Genomic DNA, 22,447 nt, shown 5'->3' on the forward strand with positions numbered 1-22,447 from the left:
CTACAATTCGAGGCCTCTCAGAGCACCATGTGTGGCATCCCACGCCTCTCCACAAGGTTCGCAGATCCAGGAAAGCGCCACCGGGAACATATCCGTATCCAGGGTAAAGGCACATTCCCCTAGAGACTTGTTTTCAAGGCCCTGGAATAGTGTACTCACAAATAGCTCGGCTATAACATAAAGCATACAACAATATTTCAGAGCCGATATGGAACAGCAAAAGGCACAGGGTGTGGGGGCGGGGCAATCTGCAGGCGGACACAATCACAGAAGCCGCTTACTTCTCTAACAGTGAGAGCAAATCTTCGTATTTCTGCACCATTCGCTTTCCTTCAGCAGACTGCAAGCACCTGTCAGTTCACAAGAAAGGAGGAGAAAAACAAAGACGTACAATTAGGAGCAGCCCAAGTCACAATCTAATGAATAAACTGCAGTCTACAGAGAAAGTATTGACGATTGGGAGACTGAGGCAGGAGGACCATGTATCCCAACCCTGCCTGGGCTACATACAGAGATCCTATGCATCTGAAGAAGTAAAATGATAATAACAAAAATCAAACAAAACAGAGATGAGACAGTCTCCTGGGCTAGTTTTCAAAGGGCCTTAGAAGAGATTGCAGTCTCCTCCCTGAGCATCCTCCATAGGCCACTAGGAGGCACCTGTGCTTCCTAAAGTTCCAGGTAGTTCCCCAGATGACAGGGTCAGTGTGCTCTCTATTGCCTGTGAGCCCCACCAACTGCTCTCCTGACTCAGCTGGTCATATGCACACCAGGTAATTGAGGTTTCACAAAATATGAATAAAAAGAAAGCCAAGGGAGTAAAAAAAATCCAGGTGATTTTTCTTTCTGTGTATAAAGAAAAAACACCCATATAATATTAATAACATTACATGTATATGTGCTTATACTATATAGGTAATAGATAACTGATCAGTAGACGGATATATAGAAGAAGGCATAGAGAGACAGATACAGGGACACAGAGACAGCGACTCCCTTTTGCTAGATAGGTGCAGATACAAGGGTTTCTGAAATCCATCTAGAATACTTGATCAGAAACACGGCCTTTCCTTGACATGTTTACCTGAGTCCCCGCCCTCCTCTCACCTCCTAAAATGTGTACACATGCAATGGAGCACACACATGCACCTGCACACAGACACGAATCACAAACACTGCATTTTCACATGTGCACACAGAGGCTTCTGTCAGGATGTTGAGGATGGCAGGAGAGGAAAGGAGGGTCTGCCCTGCAGTACTGCCACCCACAACTTTCTCCCCTGCTTTTGACACTGGCTGTAACAGTAAATAAACGTCCAGGTCCAGGGAAAATGGGTGAGGGATCTCTAATTTTCAAATATCTTCACACTGTGTGGAGTCTTTTTGTTTGTCCATGCTAGCAAAATGGGGCAGGTTTTTGCCAAATTTTTAACATCCACTTTCTCGTTATGCCAGCACAGGTCTCTTCACATGATCCCTGGAGCCTTCCACAACCCCGCACTCCTGCAGGGAAGGCACTGGATTGCTTTTTTCCCTTTTGTGCTGATTGAGCAGCTGCATCACAGAGTGCTCCAGACTAGGCAGGTGGCGTGCCCCTCATATCCCCTAAGTCCCTCACACACTGCTGCAGGATTTCTATAGGCCTCACATTAACCACACCTCAGATTTGGATCTGGAGAGACTAGGGCAGAGGTATATAATGGTGTGTGTCAGGCCACGTTGCCCAGTGGGTTTGCGGAGAGGTCACCAAAACAATGCCATGACATTTCCACTTCACTTTGTGGTGTAAGCCTATAGAATTCTCATTTTAAAAGATAGTATTTTATGTGTATGAGTGTTTTGTATACATATATGCCTATGCACTGGTGTCCATGCAGTCAGAAGAGGGCACTGGATTCCCTGGACTGAGAGCCACCTAGCACATCGTCATGTTACTCACGGTGGAAGCCCAGAGCTAAGAACTAGCCAAGGTGAGCAACTCCTAGGAGCTGTGCCCTTTGCAGGATCCACTGAAGCCTCTGATATAGCCAACCAGCATCTAAACCCCACCCACCACCCACCCAGCCCCAGAATGCTCTGTCCTTTAGCTGCTGTTCCTAGGAGCATCCTTTGTAGTCTCGGAGTTTGTTCCTAGGAACCAGACCTACGGCAGCTCTGTAGTTCCTTTGCCTGCAAGTAGCCTTGACTTCATGCTGCATGTCTTCTTCATTTTGCTGTAAGGTGACTGAGAGGCCAGGGGACTCAGCCCTACTTCCGGCCAAATTCTCTATAGCTGGAGACCATTGGAAGGAACTGTAGGCTGGAAGCTGGGGGACCCAGATGCCTCTCAGTTACTTCTTGACTGTCTCTAGATGAGAGGGGCATCACCTCCCTTCCTTTGGACTTATTTCTCCACCTGCAGCATCAAAAGCTTACCAGAGCAGAGCAGATATCAGCTTCTCTCTCCAAGGGGAGATTGCTTATACCAGGGCTGCTTGTTGGGCTGGTGACCCTGGAGTGGGGTAGTGACTGATCCCCACAGATGCCATGCTTCTGTCACATCTTGAAAGACATTTAATCTTGCTACCTGAGCCTAGGGTCTCTGCGGACATCCTTGACTCACGTCAATGGCCAGCTTCCAAACCCTTTGCCGTTGTTGCACTTACTGATGCCAAGAGCTTTGAACAAGATCAAGTCTTCTACAAAAAAGGGATCAGAGGATACTGCCTGTCCCTGGACAGGAGGCATCTCAAATTCAGTGTCTCCTCTCACTCACTGCTAGCAGCCGAGAGCCTTCTAATGGGCCCAGCTTCTAGACTCAGCCATGAAGCAGGCTTGTGCTTCCTTAACCTGGCTACCCTCAGTCACCAAGGGGAGGTTGCCAAAGAAACAGAATCCCAGCTCAGATTCAGACTTGACAGGTGAGGCCAGGAAGCTGCATCTCTAACACAATCTTTACATGACATTTGGGAAGCACTTGTTATTTCCCAGATGCTCCAGTGGTACAGAGTTCTTTTCCAAGCAACCAACACTGAGGGCCTCCTCAGAGTGTGAAGCCCCTGCTTGGCTTTCTTCCAGAAATGACCCAGTGGGACAGGAGACAACCTACAGTGGGCTAAGCTTCAGTTAACCCTGAAGGACCCACATCTCAGCCCACATGTACTAAAATCATCACTGTTTGAGAGACAGAATCTAGTCCGGGATTGAACACAGAATAGTGGGCAAATGCTTGTTTTTGGTGGGTGGGGGAGGCTCAGTAAGTGCCACTCAAGAATCAGATACTCACGGATGTGTGATGTGTGTGAAGTTGCTGAAGGGACCCTTGATACGCTGCCTCAGCTCCTGTGCCCAGCGGATGCCCCCGGCCATGGCAGGCATGTTCTTGTGCACAGGAGAGAATCCTAGAGACAGGAATAAATATACTGAAGAGAGGCTACAGCCTCCAGCTCCCTCTACCTCAGGAGAACCCCACATCGCTTCATCTATTTCCAGACTGAAGTCATCCTGGGCCCATACTGAGTCAAATGTCCTGCTAAAGAGACCCTTGGGAGAACACAACAGCTCAGAGTACATGAGTCCACGGCCCAGTCATCCTGACTGAATTGGTCTGGCAGATGGTCATAATTATTTTTTAGGACATCTCAAGAAAGTTTTACTTTAACACTGTGGGTTGCGACAACTGACTTAAAAACAGATATTTTCATCTCTCTGGGACCCAGTTCTCTCATCTGTAAAATGGGGGTGGCATCTCTCTTTCTTAACAACAGCCAAAGGATTCTGTGAGAATTCAGTTAGGTTGTGAGTGGACAAGCCATTTGGTTTATGATGTATGTCAGCTGTCTCTGTGTTGTTATCTTTGTCCATACATTGAATTTCTTTATTGGCAGTTACCACAATTTAGCAAAGGTGAGATTTCACCTAGAAGTAAAACTACTTCACATTCAGTTTCCCTGGTAAAATGAAGACTGACCTGCAGCTACCTGGTCTCTCCCTACAATCGGGGGCGTGGTCAGCTGCAGGTACCTGGTACCTGGTATCTCCCTACACTGCCCACCAACTACTGTCATTTCTAACTCTCAATAGGAGCTGATGGAAACTCACCATTAAGTTCCATTGCAGAGGTGTGACATCTCCGGATTTTATTAACTACATATTCTATCTTACATGTTTGAAAGTCAAGCATGAGTTTGTTTCAGTTTCTGAGTCCTTGCTATATGGAAGGCATGCATGTGGGGTCTGGTTGAGAGGTAAAATAATTAACACTAAAAGGTGGCTTGTCAGCATGTGAGCCACACTCCACCCAAAATGAAAAGAATAGTCACTGTAACCAACAGGTCCAAGGAAAAGATGTTATGGACTCACACATCTGCAAAGTGACTGCCCCTGGTCAGGTACCTGCTAGTTCCTCCCTGCAGAAGCACAGTGGTTATAGTAGTGCAAGGTACAGGAAACTTCTTTTCAGGCATGTAAATGTACATTGAGTTATGATGACGATTAACCAGTGTGACAACAGGGATCCATCAATTTACCCATCATGCCAAGGCCACAGCTTACCAGTGGTAGTCAAGGTTTCACTGGTCTAGGTCATCTTGGCAATCTCAGCCTCCCACACGGAGAAATGCACAGTTCAGTGAGCTCTACAATCACCCAAGATGATCTGGAATTTCAAGCCAAAAGGACTATGCTTGTTGCTCCCAAAGGATGCCATAGATCCATAAGTTAACCAGAGAAACACAAGTGAATTCTGCCCATTCCAGTAACAGAACGCGCCCATCGCATTCCCCTGACAACTATCCTACCATGCTCTGCCTCCTCCTGGATGTGCTGACTGTAGATGAGCCTCACAGCATCCAGGTCTCTGTTGAACATTTGGATGAGGACCAGGTATTTGTATGACACATCCTGTGCTACCAGAGGTCTTTCAAGGAGGGTTCCTGCGATGTCTAACAGCTGTAGAGAGGATAAGGACAGGCACTTAACCTTCCCAGGGCAGCAACAAATTCTGTTTCCTGTTCTTTTTTCCCCTTCTTATGACTCAGTGCAGGAGGGATACACATATGCTATGGTGGAACTCTAGCAGTGCCCAAGCATGTGGGTATCTGGAACTTTCCCCTTCTCATTTCTTGGCTTCTTACTTCTTTGGGGGAAGGGTGGAATATTTGTTTTATGAGTGAAGTTTTTACTGTGTGGCACAGGCTTGGCTTGGAACCCATGATCTTCCCAACTTGGCATCCCCAGTGCTGGGATTGCTTGTCTGTTCCATCATATGTAGTCTGTCCTTTGTCCTGCTGGGAATCTACCCAGTTTTCTAAGGACTGAAATAAACTAAAGATACCAGCAAGGTAAATTGAACTATGCACAGAAGATATGATACATGAGGTAGAGAGGTGGTGATGAAAAAAGATAGAAGAAGAAAGTTTTAGCGATCAGCTTCCCTGTCAATTACAGGAATGATGAGGACAATCCGAGGTGTCTTCTGTACATTTAACCTGGCCCTAGGTGTCTACTGAATCAGCAGAAAATGGACATGGTTTAATGATGCCCCTATTCCTGGACTGTGAATCTTCTAGTGTGATACTTCCTGAGCCTAAGCCACATAGGGACTCAGCCATATTAGGATATATACTACTGTTTCCAAACCCGAATTCTATTGTAACTGTGGTTCTCAAACCCCCTAGTCCTTTAATATACAGTTCCTTATGTTGTGGTGACTTCCAACTATAAAATTATTTTCACTGCTACTTCATAAGTATAATTTTGATACTGCTATAAATTGGAATGTAAATATTTTTGGAGATAGGGGTTTGCTAAGGGAGTTGCAACCCACAGGTTGAGAACTGCTGCATTCATAAGCTTCATCTCTACTTCACACTTCAAGTCAGAGGTCAAAAGAGAACAGCTGGTGCATAGCAAATTTGGCCCATGACATTATTTCAGGGTACATTTTTCAAATGAGCTTTTACAGAGAGAAGAGAGAGAGAAAAGGAGAGAGAGAGAGAGGAAAGGAGAGAGAGAGAGAGAGAGAGAGAGAGAGAGAGAGAGAGAGAGAGAGAGAGAGAGAGAGAGAGAGAGAGAGAGAGAGAGAATATGACACAGGACATATATGCTCACAGTTTAAAATATTTATTCTCTGAGTCTTTGCAGAAAAAAGCTGCCATGTTTTGCTTTAAATCAATGAAAATGAGAGTGAGAGATATTATGTCAAGATTATACCCATAAATTCTAAAACTAGTAGTTAAATAGACCCTGTGTGTCCTAGACCTCAAGCCCATTCTGTCACAAGCTCATGTACACCAATAATTCTCTCATCACCACCTTTTATCACTAACTTTCAAAGTCTGTGGTAGAGGGAGGGAGGGCAAGTGCCAGGAGCTGCTTATCCTGGCTGAGAATCTGAGATTGTTCTAGAGAGTTTTGAGTTTTCAGGCCATGCCATGGCTAACAGGTAAGCACAGAGAGGATGCAATGGGTCAGGACACATTCTATTCCCAGGACAGATAGCTTGAGTTTCCTCAATGATTCTAGGTGCCCTCTGAGCATAAGAATGCTGACTGTTTCCCAATGAAGTCTGTATGAGAAGTTTTTCCCTCACGAACATCACCCGGATACAGAATGGAAAGCAGTCGTGTGTGTGTGTGTGTGTGTACATGACCGTACCTGCATGCATGCATGTATATGCATGTAGAGGCCAGAGGACTGACTCAAGTATCATTCCCTAAGTGTCATCTACCATTACGTTTTGAAACAAAGTCATTCACTGGCTTGGAATTCACCAAGTAAGCTATAGCCAGCCAGCGAACCCCAAGGATTTATTTGTCTCTGTATCTTCAGCACTTTGATAATAAGCCTACTTTTTAATGTGAGCTCTAGGAGTTGATCTTAGGTTCCTGTGCTTAAAAAGAAGCCAGAGAAAGCAGCTCCCTTTGATGGAGGCATGAGAGCAGCTGTGTTCTGTGGATTCAATCTTTCTCTCGAGAATATGCAGACAAGGGGCCGATAGTCCACAGTGGCTATCTTGTGACACTGACTTGAGGTCTTTGACCTGTATGTATTCTGGACATGACTTCTGAGCTACATACAATGTTAGATTGTTGTGTACAGTAACACATGGATATCTGGGAATAGATAATCTCTCTGGCCAGCTCTCCAAATCCTAAAACTACTTATTTCTGTGAAGTTATATCCACTGGAACAGTTTCACTGGGTGACAGAAGAGGGAAGTGTTAATTTCCTAATTGTAAAATGACCAAAAAGAGGGAAATAGGTCAGGTGGAAGGGACTGTTGTGGTTTACCCAGAAGTTTCCAATAGATGTTAAGAAGAGTTAGCGTTAGATAAGGGATATGCTTTTATAAGAGCACTTTGGGATTCTGGCTGCAAACAGATGTTTCAGGACCAGGGCCAAGGCTGTAAAAGGTGCCTTCTTCTTTTGTCTAGAACCCTTACCTCATATATTTTTCAAGAACTGCTGAAAATTTAAAAGCCTGAAGATAGAGATATGCTCCTGGGATAAATATGTATGTTTTCATGAGGTCAGCATTCAAGGAGAAATAGGAAGACCCTAAATATCTTCCTGAGAAGATGAATTCCCAAAGGAGACCCTAGACACAGAGCAGTGACATGCAATGATATAATAGGGAGTGATAGGGATGAGTCCAGTGAATCACATGAACCCCTCAGAATGGCAGGTGCTAGGGATTCCTAGGGTGGGAGAGGGTAGTCTCAAAACATAAGTAGAGTTACAGCTTCACAGTGTATTTGGGTTCTGACTCCCAATTAGTAGTGACAGTTAATGATATATAAGATTATTCCACGAACACATTTAAACCCTTTCTGATGCTTGAAGAGGGATTTCTGATGTCTTGGCAGGTGAGTTATTAAATAATAGGTGTTTATTAAATCACGCACATACTCAACAGCAAATGGAGTATGGCACAGTTGGGTTATTTAATATTCCAGAATAACATAGATTTGCCCATCCAAGGCTCATGTGTCTTTGACAGTTGTCCTATAAATCACATAGTCTCTGAACATCTTCAATGACCAGAAAATTAACTACTTCTCTAGAATGTTTATTTCATCTTGAACAACATTGACAGAAATCTCCTTTCTCTTCTGAACCAAAGATGCCTCTCCTTGTGACTTTCTCCTGACTCAAGTCTTTGAAGCACCAGGCCTCTACATAGTTTGCAGGAGACCTATCACATTCAACAGAGTCCTACATCTCACATCAGCATCCCTGACTGTGCAGCTATTTATGCCCTCACCACCCTAAACCCCCTCCCTTCTTTTTACCACTTGAAATGGGAGACATAGAACCAGGACAAGAATCATGGCAGCTACAGGTGCCTGGATCCTATAAGCCACTCTTGGCAAATGCTTTGCTCCAGGCTAAGTCAACCTTGCCTTAATGGTTAAGCAGCCTTGGTATTGCTGAGCCATGTTTTCAGGACAGCAACTGCACTAGACCTTTTTACTCCTGATGGTGACCCTACTGATAGATGCATGGTGTCTAAAAGCATCACTGTTATTTCAAAGCTGTTTTATATGTTCAAAAATGCATAAGTGATCCACCTGAGAATCCTAATTATATATGCTTGGACCCCCCACCCCCTTTGTGGATATTTGAAGGAAGAAATCAGGAGAGAAGCCTTATTGTCCTCTGATGAGCACTGAGGGTGTCTTGGGGAGACTTCTGCTCCACTTGCACAAACCTTAAAGGCATGCTCCACATCAGGTGTGTCATCAAAAGCTTGGATTAAGATAGTCCCCAATCTCCGGTCAAGATCTTCCACTCTCTTGTTAAATTCACACACATCGTTTCCAAATTCCTGAGGAGACATCACACATATGTAAGGAAACCATGATTTTCTGTAACCCAGTCTCACTACAGTCTTGGTTGCTAACCTTTGTGCTGAACTCAGTCATACCAAAAACTGTATTTTAATTCTCTAAACCTCGCCACATCTCCTAGCTTGCTCCTTTGTTGTTGTGATAAGACACTGACCAAAATACATTTTGGGAAGAAAAGGTTTTCTTGGCTTACATTTCCACATCATAGTCTATTATTAAAGGAAGTCAGAGCAGGAACTTTCCCTGAAGACAGAACAGAAAGTGGAAGCCATGAAGGAAAGCTGCTTACTGGCTTGGTTTTCTGGTTTGCTTAGCTTTATTATCCAGACAAGACCTACTTGCTTAGGGATGGTACCCACAGTGGACTGAGACCTCCCATACCAATCACAATGGTGAAAATGCCCCACAGACATATCCAGAGGCCAATGCAATGGATTCAATTCTCAACTGAGTTTTCTTCTTCCTAGGAATGTCTAGGAGTGTGTCAAGTTGACAAAACCAAACTGTGACACCATGGTAGCATGACACTTTTGCCCAAATGGCATAGTTTAAGTGGAACATAAGGCTGCCATCTACTCGCCTTCCTCACGGTGTCCCTGTCTCCTCCACTTTATGAGCCCCCGTCTCTTCTGCCCACAGGGTCAGCTCATACTACGTTAGATTATCTCAGCAGCAACGGCCTCAGGGTCACTACCTTCTTGTCTTCCTCCCCCAAGTCAAAATGCATTTCTTTTTTCAGAGTAATCAAATTAATCTAATCCTTAAAAGGAAAAAAGCTAATTAAATGAATACCTGCTATTCTCTCCAAATATACCTTAATTGGCTAAGATGGCAATTAGCCATTGTTCTTAAGTTTTCTAATTTAGCTAATAAAAACACAGGATACATGGTTAAATCTGAGTTGCAGATAAGCAATTATTTTTTAAAAATATACATCTGTTTTAATTATTGTCCTTTATCTGGCAACCCTAAATGTGTATCTCTTCTTAGTGTGCAGCAATTTTCAAGAAAACTTTAATGATTCAACTCTTTAATTTGTACAATTACTACTGGTTATTATTGTTTTATAATTGTAATGTATATTCTCATTTTATATTTTAAAGATTCATTTATTTTCATTCAGGTGTAGGAGTCTGTCTGTGTGGTACGTGTGTGAGTGCAGGTGCCTATAGAGGTCAGAAGAGTGTCAGATTGGAGCTGAAATTACAAGTGGTTATGAGTTGCCTAACATGGGTGCTGGGAATTGAACTAAAGTCCTGTGTAAGAGCAGCAAGCACTAAACACTCTCTCTTCAGCCTACACATGTTATATTTTAAAAGGAAACAAAGAAAAGTAAGAAAACGGTACATTTCTATTTTCCAACTATATTGGCCTTGCAGTATTATGGTAAAAACTGGGATATATGATATTTTGTTTTATTGTTGCAAACACATCATTTATGTAATATATGTATACTAAATATTAAACATGTGTATACATTCTCACTTGTAATCTATCTTTTCAACTAATGGGATTTTTATTAAGTTCTATCACCTCAGATCTGGCCAACAAGGATCCTTGGAAGCTGAATGTGCTCAGAACAGCTTCTTGCCCTAATATCTGCTTTTCCTTTTTGGATTACAATTTCTTCTCCTTAATCCTGCCCTTCTTTGGGGGAGAATCCTATTCCCTTTCCCCATGGTAGGAAGTTCCTTATTCTCCTCTGGTGCTTTTGATCATAGGTCTTGGCTCTGAGGAACTGAGGGTGAGACCTTGGCTCTGTGTCCCAACCTTAGAAAATGTATCTTTGCTCTTGTTTATCTTGAGCGGGCTTCCTTTACCCAGCCCTTAACCAATAATAAACTTCTACCAATATGCCTGGCAGTCAGTGCTTGAATCTTAGAATTTATTTGCAGTTATATTGAGTATAATTGGTAAAATTGTGAATTTAAGGAACACAGTGATGTTTTGATACATGTACATTCTGTGAAATGATCAAAGCACTGGAGGGAATGGATCAATCATATAGATTTTTATTCAAAAGAGAATTCATCACCTCACATAACTACCATTTGTGAGTGTGTGTGTGTGTGTGTGTGCCCCTAGAACTACCCCTTTAGCAGATTTCAAATACACAATACAGTGTTATTAACTATCATCACCACATTGTACATTACACCCATACAATTCACTCACCCCACATCAAGGACACTTTGTAAGCATTGGCCAGCTCCTTTCATTTCTTTCTCCCAGCCCAGTGACAAGGCCCATTCCAGTCATCTCTGTACACCTGGCAATTTGACTGTCTTAGAGTCCAGCTTTAAGAGAGGTTATGAAGTATTTGTCCTTTCACAACTGGCCTATTTTTCTCAGCTTAAACTTTTGAAGCCCATAAAGCCACCAGTGCTTCCCCTGTCTTCCCATGCCAATAACCCCAGGTAGCATTAGTCTGGAGCTGTCAATGTGGGGAGATGCTCTTTCTTATTTATCTCCCTGAACACAGAATAATTAGGATCTTTCTTAATGACACAAGGACGACAATCTCTCCTGACACTAACAATAAATAGCAAAATCACTAGGACCAAAAGAAGATCCGTGAGATGATTCTTAGGTGCTGCAACTAGACATAGTGGGAAAAAGGCGTCAAGGCTTGTGATTTATCCTCTCCCAGGCCTACCATCCTCTGGAGGTCCAGGCAATCATAGGAGCACTCTGAGAACACCTTGTACATCTCCTCAAACTCCCCGTGCATTTGTTGAACTTGCCGACTCAGGGAGTTTCCTCTGATGCCACTGAACTCTAGCTTTTCCAGCTTGTTGAAATCCAAGGCTGTCTTCAGAAGACCCTAGCAAGACAATTAAGGGGACAGTTAAGGGAACCATTGCCACCATCATCCTCACTACCAAATGGTGGAGACAAAAATTACAGGCATGGTGGTTGCTTAGGAAAACGAAAGGTCAGGTTAGTTTTTTATACCTTACTATTAGTTTGGATTGCTTAAGCTGCATAACAAACTGAAGAAGAAGTATAGATAAAGTAGATTCACAGAAGCCAGAATAAACAAATAAATCATGAAATGTATGCTTCAGCATCTCTCCATTCTACCACAAATTATAAAAAATGATAATAACTGGTGGATTTAGCATGAGTTTTTATTCAAAATGCCAATGTCAAGCCAGGCATGGTGATGAATGCTTGTAGTCCCAGCACTGAGGAGACAGAGGCAGGAGGATCAAGGCCAGCCTTGTTTAATAGTGAATTTGAGGTCCATGTGTTTGAATGAATATTGATAGAAAGTAACCCTGAGAACAGTGTGGAGTACCAATTCAGAAGGTGGCACTGGCCTTCTTGCAATTCCCTCTACCAAATTAAGAATACCACCCCCCGCATGCCCCATCCAACACAAGTATCCTAGGGCAGGTGAAACTACATTTCCCTCTCAGTGACAGAAGGCAGTAACTTACCATCTCTTTGATGGATTTCTCCATCTGGCACAGGGTAATGGTAACGCTCCATGACACTGTAGTGGAAACTAACTTGAGTTAGTGCAGGCATTAGGATTGAAGTCCATGCCAGGACACAATGTGCATTACTGTCACCATTGACATACCACATCCCAGCTGCACTCAGAATTAATTGGCAGATGGATGGCATAGCCCAAAAGCTTTCCCTTTCAAGTCTATTGAAGCCATATGACATATAATAGTTTAAATGTCTTCTGAGAATGTTGAATGGGGAAGAATGAATTTATCCCTTGTAAGTACCTGTCTAAAATCACAAAACTCCAAACCAAAATGTGCTTGCTATCAGAACTCTCATTACATGTACCTGTTCCTCCCATGGAGAGATGAAGGTAAAGATTACAAATCATTTTGCAAACAGTTTGTGAGGACCCCTGGGAAGGGCCATCCAACATGAAGAGGTTGGAAGGCAGGAGGAGCAGGTCATAAAACCACACCCAGGCTGTGAGACATCAGGTCCTGTCTCTACTCCAAAACTTCTCACGACCAGTGCTATTGCTGCTACTGACACCGAGTTCAGAAATAGTGATAGAGGCACAGCAGTGAGGAGGAGTCACCAACTTCCCATATTCTAAGAGGTCACCTAGGAAGCTTCTGGCAGCCATTCAGAAGTCTATTCATTCAGTCATGCCAAGGCATCACCAGCAGATGAGGCAGGACTGGGACAGCAGCAAAGAAGAGACAGGGACAGGAGAATCAGAACATCTGCCTCCTGGGGAGGGGATTTTGGGAATCAACTTTAAAATATTAGGATATGTATGTCATGGAGAGAGCACCTATCTGTCATGGTGATATCTCCAGTTCTAGCTTTAGAATTAGAAAAGGGAGAAAGGGGGTGGGGGGAGAAGAAAGGAATGCAAGTACTGAAAGAAAGCAATGGAAACACTTCAAGACATCAGTACAAAGCAGGGGACACAGAAGTAAGAGCAGATCTATAGGGATGAATGAGGTTTCTGGCTTCTGCACAGCAAAGGAAACAGAAGGAGGAGACAACGGTGGATACACAAAGTGTTACAAACGATTCACCTGATGGGAAACGAATGTCCAGAATATATAAGGAACTTTAAAACCATGGTAAACAAAAGCTAAATAATCCAGTTATAAATTGGATAAAGGGCATGAATCAGACACTTCCTGTAAAAAGAAATTGGGAAAATGAGGCAAAGATTAGTTGGACTAGTGATGTCTCAGCATCAGCTATAAAGGCTATGCATGATGCAGTAGAATTAAAATTGATAGCTTTTGTGTAGTAAAAGAAACCACCGGTCATCAGCCCAGAAGACATTAGGAAGATAGTAATATTATGTGCAAGTTTTAATAAGTGATTGTTCATGTTGTGATTTTCTGCATAATCACTAAGAATGGAGGTAGGACATATAACATAAATACCATAAAGTCAGCCTAATACTTTTATCTACAGGGGATGAGAGAGTTTGAACATGAATGAACACAGAAACATGTCTATTTGTTGACAATGTTTTATTCTTGGCCTGTGGTGATTGTGAGAGTGTGGTAGTTTGTGCAATCATTATTCATTAAAAGTTTATATTTAAATTCTGCTTAAAAAAAGAAAATGATGGGGCTATCAAGTTTGTGACCAAAAAATGTTCAACTCCACTAGTTTTTAAGGAAATGTAGGTAAAAACTGCAATGAAATATCTCAGTTAGGGTGGCTGGAGTACAACAGACAAAAGCTAAGAAATGCTGGTGGCAAATTTAATAATCCCAAAAGAGAAAACAGTATGGAGGGTCACCAAGAAATTGAAGATGGATCTACCATAAAACCGCCATTCCCTTCTGCCTAGGTATCCAAAGGAAATTATTTCAGAATATTAAAGAGACACCTCATAGCCATGTTTGTTGCTGTATTTCTCATAGTTAATGAGATATGGAATGACCCTTATGTCTATCAGCCGGTGAGTGGGTGAAATTTATAAATAATGACACTTTATCATTTGTAACCAAATCTATGAACTGGTGAAACAAGCCAGATGCAAGAAGACAAATAACCCATGTTCTCTCACCTGTGGATGCTAAAAACAATTTAATTAAAAAATTCAGTGGGGACTCTTAGAGACAGAGCAAGGGTGGGGTGGAGGTTTGATAATGGGTACATAAACACAACCAGATAGGAAAAAGGTCTAGTACTACATCATAACATACTACACATTTTATTTTATAAGAGCATAGAAACAAGGAACTCGAAGGATCCATAGAGTAATGGGAATATGAAAATTATTGATCACCCTGACTTGTATTGCACAATGTGTTGAAATATCAATGTGTACAGTGATTTTGTGTTAATCAGTAAAATGTTGTTAAGTGGTTATGGCCATGTTAACCACTCTGTTTTGATCATCACACTATGTACATATGACACATTATCACAACTGAGTCTCATAAATTTGCACAATTCAAGTAATCATAAAATACTGGCTGGCAATGCTAATACACATATAAACTCACTACTCGGGAAGCTAAATAAGAACTGTGAGTTTTAGGTCATCCTGGACTACATAGCAAGACCCCAACTCAAAGAAACAACAATGTTCAACTTTATATGCTTACAAGAAAACAAATAGATTCTATTTAAATGTAATTGACTTCTGTGGTAATTCATATCTCTTACAAGCTGCTTAGTTTTACAGAAGGAAAATATCTGCACCTTGGACAATTTCCTTGGTCGTTATTCTTCACAATTCTATGGATGTCAATTTCAATTTGTTAGGAAATTCTCTCTAACCATGTTTAAAAGACAATGCATCTTGATACATTTGTTTATAGCAGAAAATGGGGCATCTTCATTTCTCAGGAAGACTTGAAGCATGCTCCTAGGTGGTCAGTGGGAGGCACTTTATTGATAATATAAGCAGGAGATCACAGGTATCCAAGCACTACTTAGTCATTGTATTTTTGGAGAAATTCTAACAAATGGGCCACACTTTCACTGCAGGAACTGTAGATGTTACAACAGGCTGTTGGTCTCTGCTGCCACCATGGCCATATAGGGAGGATCCCAGATATCAAAGAGGATACTGGATCCCTAAGGCCAGCTGTAGCTTCCAACTGGGGTTTCTTGTTAGAAAACGATGGATATTTATAATGTTTTGTCTAACTTTATAATATTTTATGTAACTTAATGAGTATATAGTGGACGACACAATTATTTGGGGCTCATTTGAAGTTTTGGGGGGCTTTCCTTCAACTCCTATCAATAGGGCTTCTCCCTTTTCCCTCCCCAAGAACCACTCCACTGCCCTTTCTGTTTTAGCTTTCTTCTGGACTCTTACTCTGGCATAGTAATATTTAATAGTATGCTGTATTATGTTATTTTCTACCTATCTTTCTCAGGATGTTACAAATATTCCAAAGGTATCCCAGCTTCTCCTGTACCTGAGAGAATGCTTGATGCTGAATCAGTATTCATTGAGTGAAGGCATGTTACTTCTGCTTTGACATAGCTATAGCAAAAAGTGACAAAGTGACAGAATACCTAGCAACTACAACTGCTGAGTAGTTCGGGAGAATAAGAAAAATTAGGTGGAGAAAGCAAAGGCAGGACAGCTCTGTGTTGAAAGGGTCTTTGACAAGTGCCAGGTAGATACTTCTATGGTCTTACTTTGAGGGAAGAGGAAAGTGCGTGAATGAGCAAAACTGGCCTCACCAATTATGTCAAAGTTAGGTAACTGCTAATATGTAATCATTTTAATACACAAAAAAGTGAACAGTCCCTGGGGCGCCATCAAATAAAACAAACCATCCACTTTTCAGATGGTCTAAACAGCCTGGGAATCCTGGGCAGTGAGCTCTTTATCACTTTTAAGATTCTGGCACAATGTGCAGTGGCCAGTTGTTGAGATGATTTCTAGAGCTACAGACAGACTTTGCACACCAACCACAACCCACCACCGATTCTTAATTTAGATGGAGGCTCTTTTCACAGCCCATTTAAAAGTCTTCGGTGACAGATAAATGGCAAATTTAAGTCAATAGGGTTAAACATTTTTAAATGTCAATGTTTATTAATCCCAGCAGTAAAACCATGAAATGCATTATGCTGCGTACAGGATGTGCCTATGAGCCTTGCAGCTAGAATGTGCATCATAGAAGGGATGTGATACTCATGTTCATATAACCCTGGTCTTCCTCTTTGCTGGCTTTGTGGCTTGGAGCAAGGCACTAAGATTGTAAGGTTCATTTGCCTAACCTATAGATGGGAACAATGATGTTTAATATACCCCAGGTGTGGGGACAGTAATATTTAACATACTGTGGGGTTCTTCAGAAAAGACCTATGTAGGGCATCAGAAAAGTGTCACCATTATAGTTAGTTATGATCATCCTGATGGCATTAGATACTGGATAAGTAATGGCTTATCCAGGAGACACCCTGCTGCTCCTTTGTAGGCAGGTATCACAAAGCACCCCAGGGTCCCAGAAGACTTACTGGGTTGATTGGGGCCTATTGTTATGAAAAATGATGCAACATTTAATAGTGGTGGCAGGTGGAAAGATAGGGTTCAATTTGTGCTCTGGCCCATGAGATGGAGAATCAGAACCAGATGTAATGGCAAGCTTCACCAACAGTTACTCTTTTCCCGAAGGAGAGGTCATGCCGGCTGCCGGTCTTAAAAGAAATGTCTTCAGAATTCATTAAGGAACAGCACAAAGCAGATACTAACAGATGAAAATCTCAAAAGGTCATTTGAAAAAAGACTGTTTTCTTTACCTTTAGACTGCCACCGACCTTATGCAGCTAATGGTCTCACATGTGACCACGTGTTCAAGCTGGGCTGAAAGGGAAGCCAGTCCAATTAGGCTAGGAATGAAAAGAGGCTGGGCAAAGTGGCTGGAGATGGCAGAGGGACCACAAGGAAACACAGTGTATCAGGTCAGCTTATTACCTCTCTCCCTGCTAATCACTCTGCATAAAGCCCCAGCAGGAAATCATTTCCGTCTCCAAGTGAATCACAGCAATTTTATAATGAAAGAAATAAGGGCTCTCTCCAAGCTGCTCCCCGCATCGTTTGCAGGGAAGAAGCTGCAAGCAGAAACATAAACAAGAATGTGCAGATTCTACAATATTGCAGCATAAAAACGAATTGGGCCCATGCATGTTTGTTTGCATGTCTGCTATGGTCCAGTATGGCTCTGGAAGTAGCATGAATCAAGGAATTCAGAGGCACAAGGAGACTGCTTTTGTTTAGTTCCTTGACTGTTCATTCAAACTGCAAAAGATTTTGTGTGTGTTGGAGATTCTCTTAGGGGAAGCCATAAAGTCTAATAAAGCCCTTCAATAGTATGGGAACTAGAAATTTATCTAAGCAAACTACTTAGTTACAAAGACCTAGAAACTATATGGCTAAAAACAGGGTATGCAAAAACAGAAAAGAATGTGTAAGTAGAGATAAAACTGCAAAGCCAGGTTGAGCCCCTGAAAACAGAAAGGCAGGGAGAGAAGAAAGGTTAATGAGAGGAAAGAAAAGAAGGAAAGAATTGAAGGAAGGAAGGAAGGAAAGGAGTAGGGGAAGGAGATGTTTACAACTCCTCGGAGGATATCAAAGTTTGATGAATAGAGTACATGCTTCTAGGAACAAATTCCAGCTCAACATGGGTGACTGTGGATAAATTAATTATTGACCTGAACTGTTTATTCAAGATGGATAGTGATGATTAGCATTTCTAATGACTGCAATGACACATGCTCTAACATGAGAAAAGTTCTGGAATGTGTCATTTCTCTGTAGTTCTCAGTTTCCACAGCAAAGATTCGTTCATGCGGTGCTGTCCATGAGGAAGAAGGTTGGCATACTGCTACCCTGGGAAGCTGTTGCTCCACATACTGCACACGACTCACCAGCACACACCCTCCTCACTACACTCCTCCTTTGCCTCCTACCTTCTTTTAATAAGCAGCCAGAGAGAAAGCATAGAGCTATTATAACAAAATTCTTGTGAAAAAAAGAAAAGCAAATGGGTAAAGAACATTACAGATGAGAAGGGAGAAGGCTGGGAGAACTGTGGAGATTAGAAACCAGTCCCTTGCAATCTGGCCCCCAGTGTGAGCAGAGGAGAGCTGAGTGTACTGAAGTCATTCTATTCACTTTGCTTCTATTTATTAATTGCAGGTGCCAGCATCATGGTGATCACACATTGCATGAGAATAGAAGATGAAGAAGGTTAAGTTCATGCTAATTCTTGCTGGAGAGAAGCAGATTAATCCCATTTCAAGCAGGCATTGATCACTGTGATACTCAGAATGTTAACTAAAGGGCTACATGAAATATGCCAGAAGTCGATCGATAGTCCCCTGTCCTGCTGCACTGAGCTGAGGAGGGAAGAGATGGGGGAGGCAGAAGACAGCAAAGGGCAAGGGGGATGAATCTAAGCCAACATTGGAGAGATGAAAAATAAGAAATGGAGGAGCTGTGCCCGGGAGCAAAGGAGTAACACAAGACAGACAACTTTGGGGGGAGGGGGCAGAAAAGGGTCCGAGAGCAGAGGGTTTCCAAGTTCCCTCCAGTCAAACCAGAGCAGTCACTCTTTATTCATCTGGGTCTTTGATACAGAAAAAAAAAAGGAGCCTGAGAAAGGACTATGGTGAGGTAATGGCTCTGGGGAAGCCTGGGCCAGCTATGCTAATATTTACTGATACCCCATGCAGATTAGGCACCCTTATGTTAGAATAGCTGTCTATATGCAAAGTCATATCATTAGCATGTGTGTACCAGACCGAAGACCCCTCCCGAACAGTCACTGGAAGTTTATTTCAAGGCTGGAGAAAGAGCCTGCAAGCATGACTGTTACAATGCTACAGAGGTAATTATTCCTCTATGGACAGCCCTGAGGTCACAGTGCCCATCACCTTGGCTAAACAGTGAGGAGTTGATGTGGGAGATGAGAGGAATAATGAGTGGAGGGGGAAGGGAGAAGGTGCTGAGCAGCAATAGTTGTGCTGGCAACAGCTGAGAGAAAATGAGGCATTTAGGATGACACTAGATATCAATTATTAATACTTCCCTGATTCTGATGAAGGTTTTAAGGTATGCCTTTCATAAAATCTAGCTTCTGGCTTTCTCTCATATATTTTTCTGCCTTTATGCCTTTCCCCCATGAATTCTTTTTCTAGTTCAAAATTGATTTCCTCTTGTGCTCTTTGCTATTTTTCAGAGCTCTCCTGGGTTAGGGTTCCCCCCCTTCTCTTTTGCTCCCAGTAACCCAAATGTACTGTTATTATGACATTCACTTCACCTTAGGAAAGTTTACTGATTCTGTATCTTTCTACCCTGGATGTTCTGTGCTAATTTGTCTGTCTCCTCCCATGCCATGACTATATATATGTCCAGAAAGTTATTTTGGCAACACTCTGTTCTATTCATCTTTGGATCCCCCCACTTAGCTCAATGCCTAGATAATTTTTGAAATATGAATTGTAAAAAAATTAACATGAACAGATTCAGTCTATCATTATTTTTTCTTTTCCATCTAATGGATTATTAGGTCTGTTACAGAATTTTCACAACACATCTCTGTTCACTCCAAATCTCTGCTACTAATACCAGAAACATAAGTCTAATCCCTTCTCTGTTCCCTTGACTATTGGTCTAAGATTGAACTAGACCCCCAAGTCCTCAGATTACTCCTAAATATGTGCTTTCCACAAAAATTCAATCAGGGTCCATGAGCCACCTTTCCTAGATAAGTGTGGCTACCAGCCCTCATCAAAAAACACCCTCTTTATAACAAACACCATCAAGCTAGACACAGTACAAATTAGACACAGTACAGTGAGCAATGAATTGTGGAGAGCCCAGCCCTAGTGGATGCATCTACATCATAATTCCTGATCAAAGAAGTTGTGAAAAGAGGGACTGGATAGATTATAAAAGCCAGAATACCAAGAAGTCTGCTGGGAAATGTCTCGTTTAGAAATGACTGCATAAAAGGGACCAGAACAATGCAGTATCAATGAATATGTTAACACAGAAGAGTAGAAATGTCATTTGGTCCCACCTCTAGACAAAGACTTATAGGCAACTCATATCCTCTGGGAAGAGAATTAGCCTCTCCCAGAGAAAAGCCTCCTTACTGTTTGCCCAATGCAAAGTGGTTAGTCAATCCTAAAGCCATATACACACAAACAACAAAAAGCAGGCTCAGTAGGATATATATATATATATATATATATATATATATGTGCACACACATAACAATAATAAAAAATAGGCTATCAACTTGAGAGTTGGGGGATACATGGGAGGGGTTCAAGGAAAGGTAGCTAGGAATAGCTGGAAGGTAGAAAGCAGTGAAAGAAAATGATAAAAATATTTTTTAAAATATCAAAAGTCAATCAGTAAGCCTGTAGTTGTAAGGTGCTAAATTCTGAGATCTAAACACAAAAAGAAAAGTCCCATGTCTTTGCTTCCTATCTCTTAAACTACAATTCATATTAGTTTTTAAATATTTGGCAGGAGAGACAACTGTGAATAAGATATGTTTCTTTTGCCCAGGGAATGTTAGACATTTAGAGTCGCTGGGCAGTCTAGGAGTGGAAGGGAAGTCCAAAGCAGCTGACCTCTGAGAATGGGCAGCTGTATGTAGACCTGCTCTCTTTCAGTTTTGCACACCAGACTTTCCAGTCCAAGTTTATTTGCAAATAAGCTGAGATAGCAGAATGGCTTTGGGGGCTTTCTCTCTAAGTGCCTATGATCCGATCTCCAAAGGCTGAGAGAACCACCATTGCTGGGTGTTAAGTCCAAACAACAACTATTCCTGAAACTTTTTAGTGGTCTCGACAGCCAACCATGGGTGACTGTCATGTTTGACTCTAAAATGTTACCCCACAGGCTCTCATGTTTGCACACATGCACCCCAGATGGTGGTGCTGTTTTGGGAGGCTGTGAAATCTTTAGGAGGTAGAGCCTAGCTGACAGATGATCCCAAGGGGCAGGCCTTCTAAGCTCACAGCTTGGCCCCTGCCTCTAGCCTTGCTCTCAGCTTTCTGCTTCATCACTATTCAAACATCCACTGCCACGTGTTCCTGTTGTCACAGGTGGAGCTCATTGTCATCCTGACTTCACCTCCATGATACACTAAAACTCTCTGCTACTGTGAGCCAAAATAAATCTTCCTGGCCATCCAGTAGCCTAGGAGGTCTTGTCCTTACTCCTGTATTGGACTGGAGCCTGGGGTGAACGAATGTACTCACCTCTACCACACACAGTCGGCCCAGAAAGCCATCCAGTCGCACAAATACCAGAGACGCCTGGAAATCCCATCTCCTGATGTCTGAGTCCTCTTTGAAGTAAGTGTGGAGATGTTCCCTTCTGTCTTGAAATGCCCGTTTGAAGAAGTTTAAGGTGTCTGAGACCACTTTCAGTTTTCTCTGACTTTCTTCTACCTCACTTCTCAGGAGGTCTTCCGGGATGAGGTAATCAGAGGCCTGGGATGGAGATAAATTACTAATCATGAGCACAGTGGCAGACACAGGGTATCCCATGACTGTGTAAACACCGTTTTCAGAATTGATAATTGCCTTACTATTGCTTTTCACAAGTACAACACAGAAAACTTCTGACCAAGTTTCCAGTTCCACAGGTAATCTTGAACCAGTTTAAGTCTAACAGTCTGGGGTCCTTTAGTCAGTGTGTTGAACCAGAAGGCATTATGGGATGTGACTGGACCAGCTGGGCCTTGTCAGTTGTTAATCCCCAAATATTCTGTGATTTGTTGACTTTGACAACAAAATACTTCAAATGTAAGAATTCTTTGGGCCATATCTATTTCTCTTTCTTCAAGAGACTTAAACCAGGCATCTGGGAAGCTAAGCTACTGGATAGTCTCCGTCACCAACACAGGGAGTAGCAGAGAGTACTGGGTTTAGGAGGTATCATCTGAAACCACAATGTAAGTCAGAGTACAACCAGCCTTGCACAGGCTTTCATAGCATGGGATCTAATCTATGTTCTCTATAGATGCTTCATATTCTTAGTTCTCCTTATACTTTCAATCCAAAGTCCCCATCAATAGTGATGGTGACAGGCACATCTGTGAGACAAACAGATGTGGGCACTGCTGTGGGTGTGCTTGGGTAAGTAATCAATGTCCTGAACCTTG

At 42.3% G+C, this 22,447-nt stretch overlaps 1 protein-coding gene across 6 annotated transcripts in view; it reads right to left on the minus strand.

Moving 5' to 3' along the window:
- The window catches only part of Dnah9 (dynein axonemal heavy chain 9), a 337,403-nt gene that overhangs the window by 290,083 nt on the left and 24,873 nt on the right, over positions 1-22,447 (minus strand). For 5 of the 6 annotated variants that reach the window (XR_005878261.1, XM_040748879.1, XM_040748878.1 and 2 more), the window contains exons 6-11: positions 21,540-21,773; positions 11,488-11,655; positions 8,693-8,809; positions 4,779-4,929; positions 3,266-3,380; positions 282-350 (exon numbers count right to left, since the gene is read on the minus strand). Coding sequence is in view for 4 of the 6 variants with exons in the window: in XM_040748879.1 (XP_040604813.1) it covers positions 282-350; positions 3,266-3,380; positions 4,779-4,929; positions 8,693-8,809; positions 11,488-11,655; positions 21,540-21,773 (854 nt within the window). In the remaining 2 variants the exon portion in view is untranslated. Of the gene's footprint in view, positions 1-281; positions 351-3,265; positions 3,381-4,778; positions 4,930-8,692; positions 8,810-11,487; positions 11,656-21,539; positions 21,774-22,447 lie in introns of those variants that run through there. The other variant, XM_040748881.1, reaches the window with a different exon arrangement.

The sequence above is a fragment of the Mesocricetus auratus genome, unplaced genomic scaffold (genome assembly GCF_017639785.1).
Source record: "Mesocricetus auratus isolate SY011 unplaced genomic scaffold, BCM_Maur_2.0 Super-Scaffold_100007, whole genome shotgun sequence".
Lineage (NCBI taxonomy): Eukaryota > Metazoa > Chordata > Mammalia > Rodentia > Cricetidae > Mesocricetus > Mesocricetus auratus.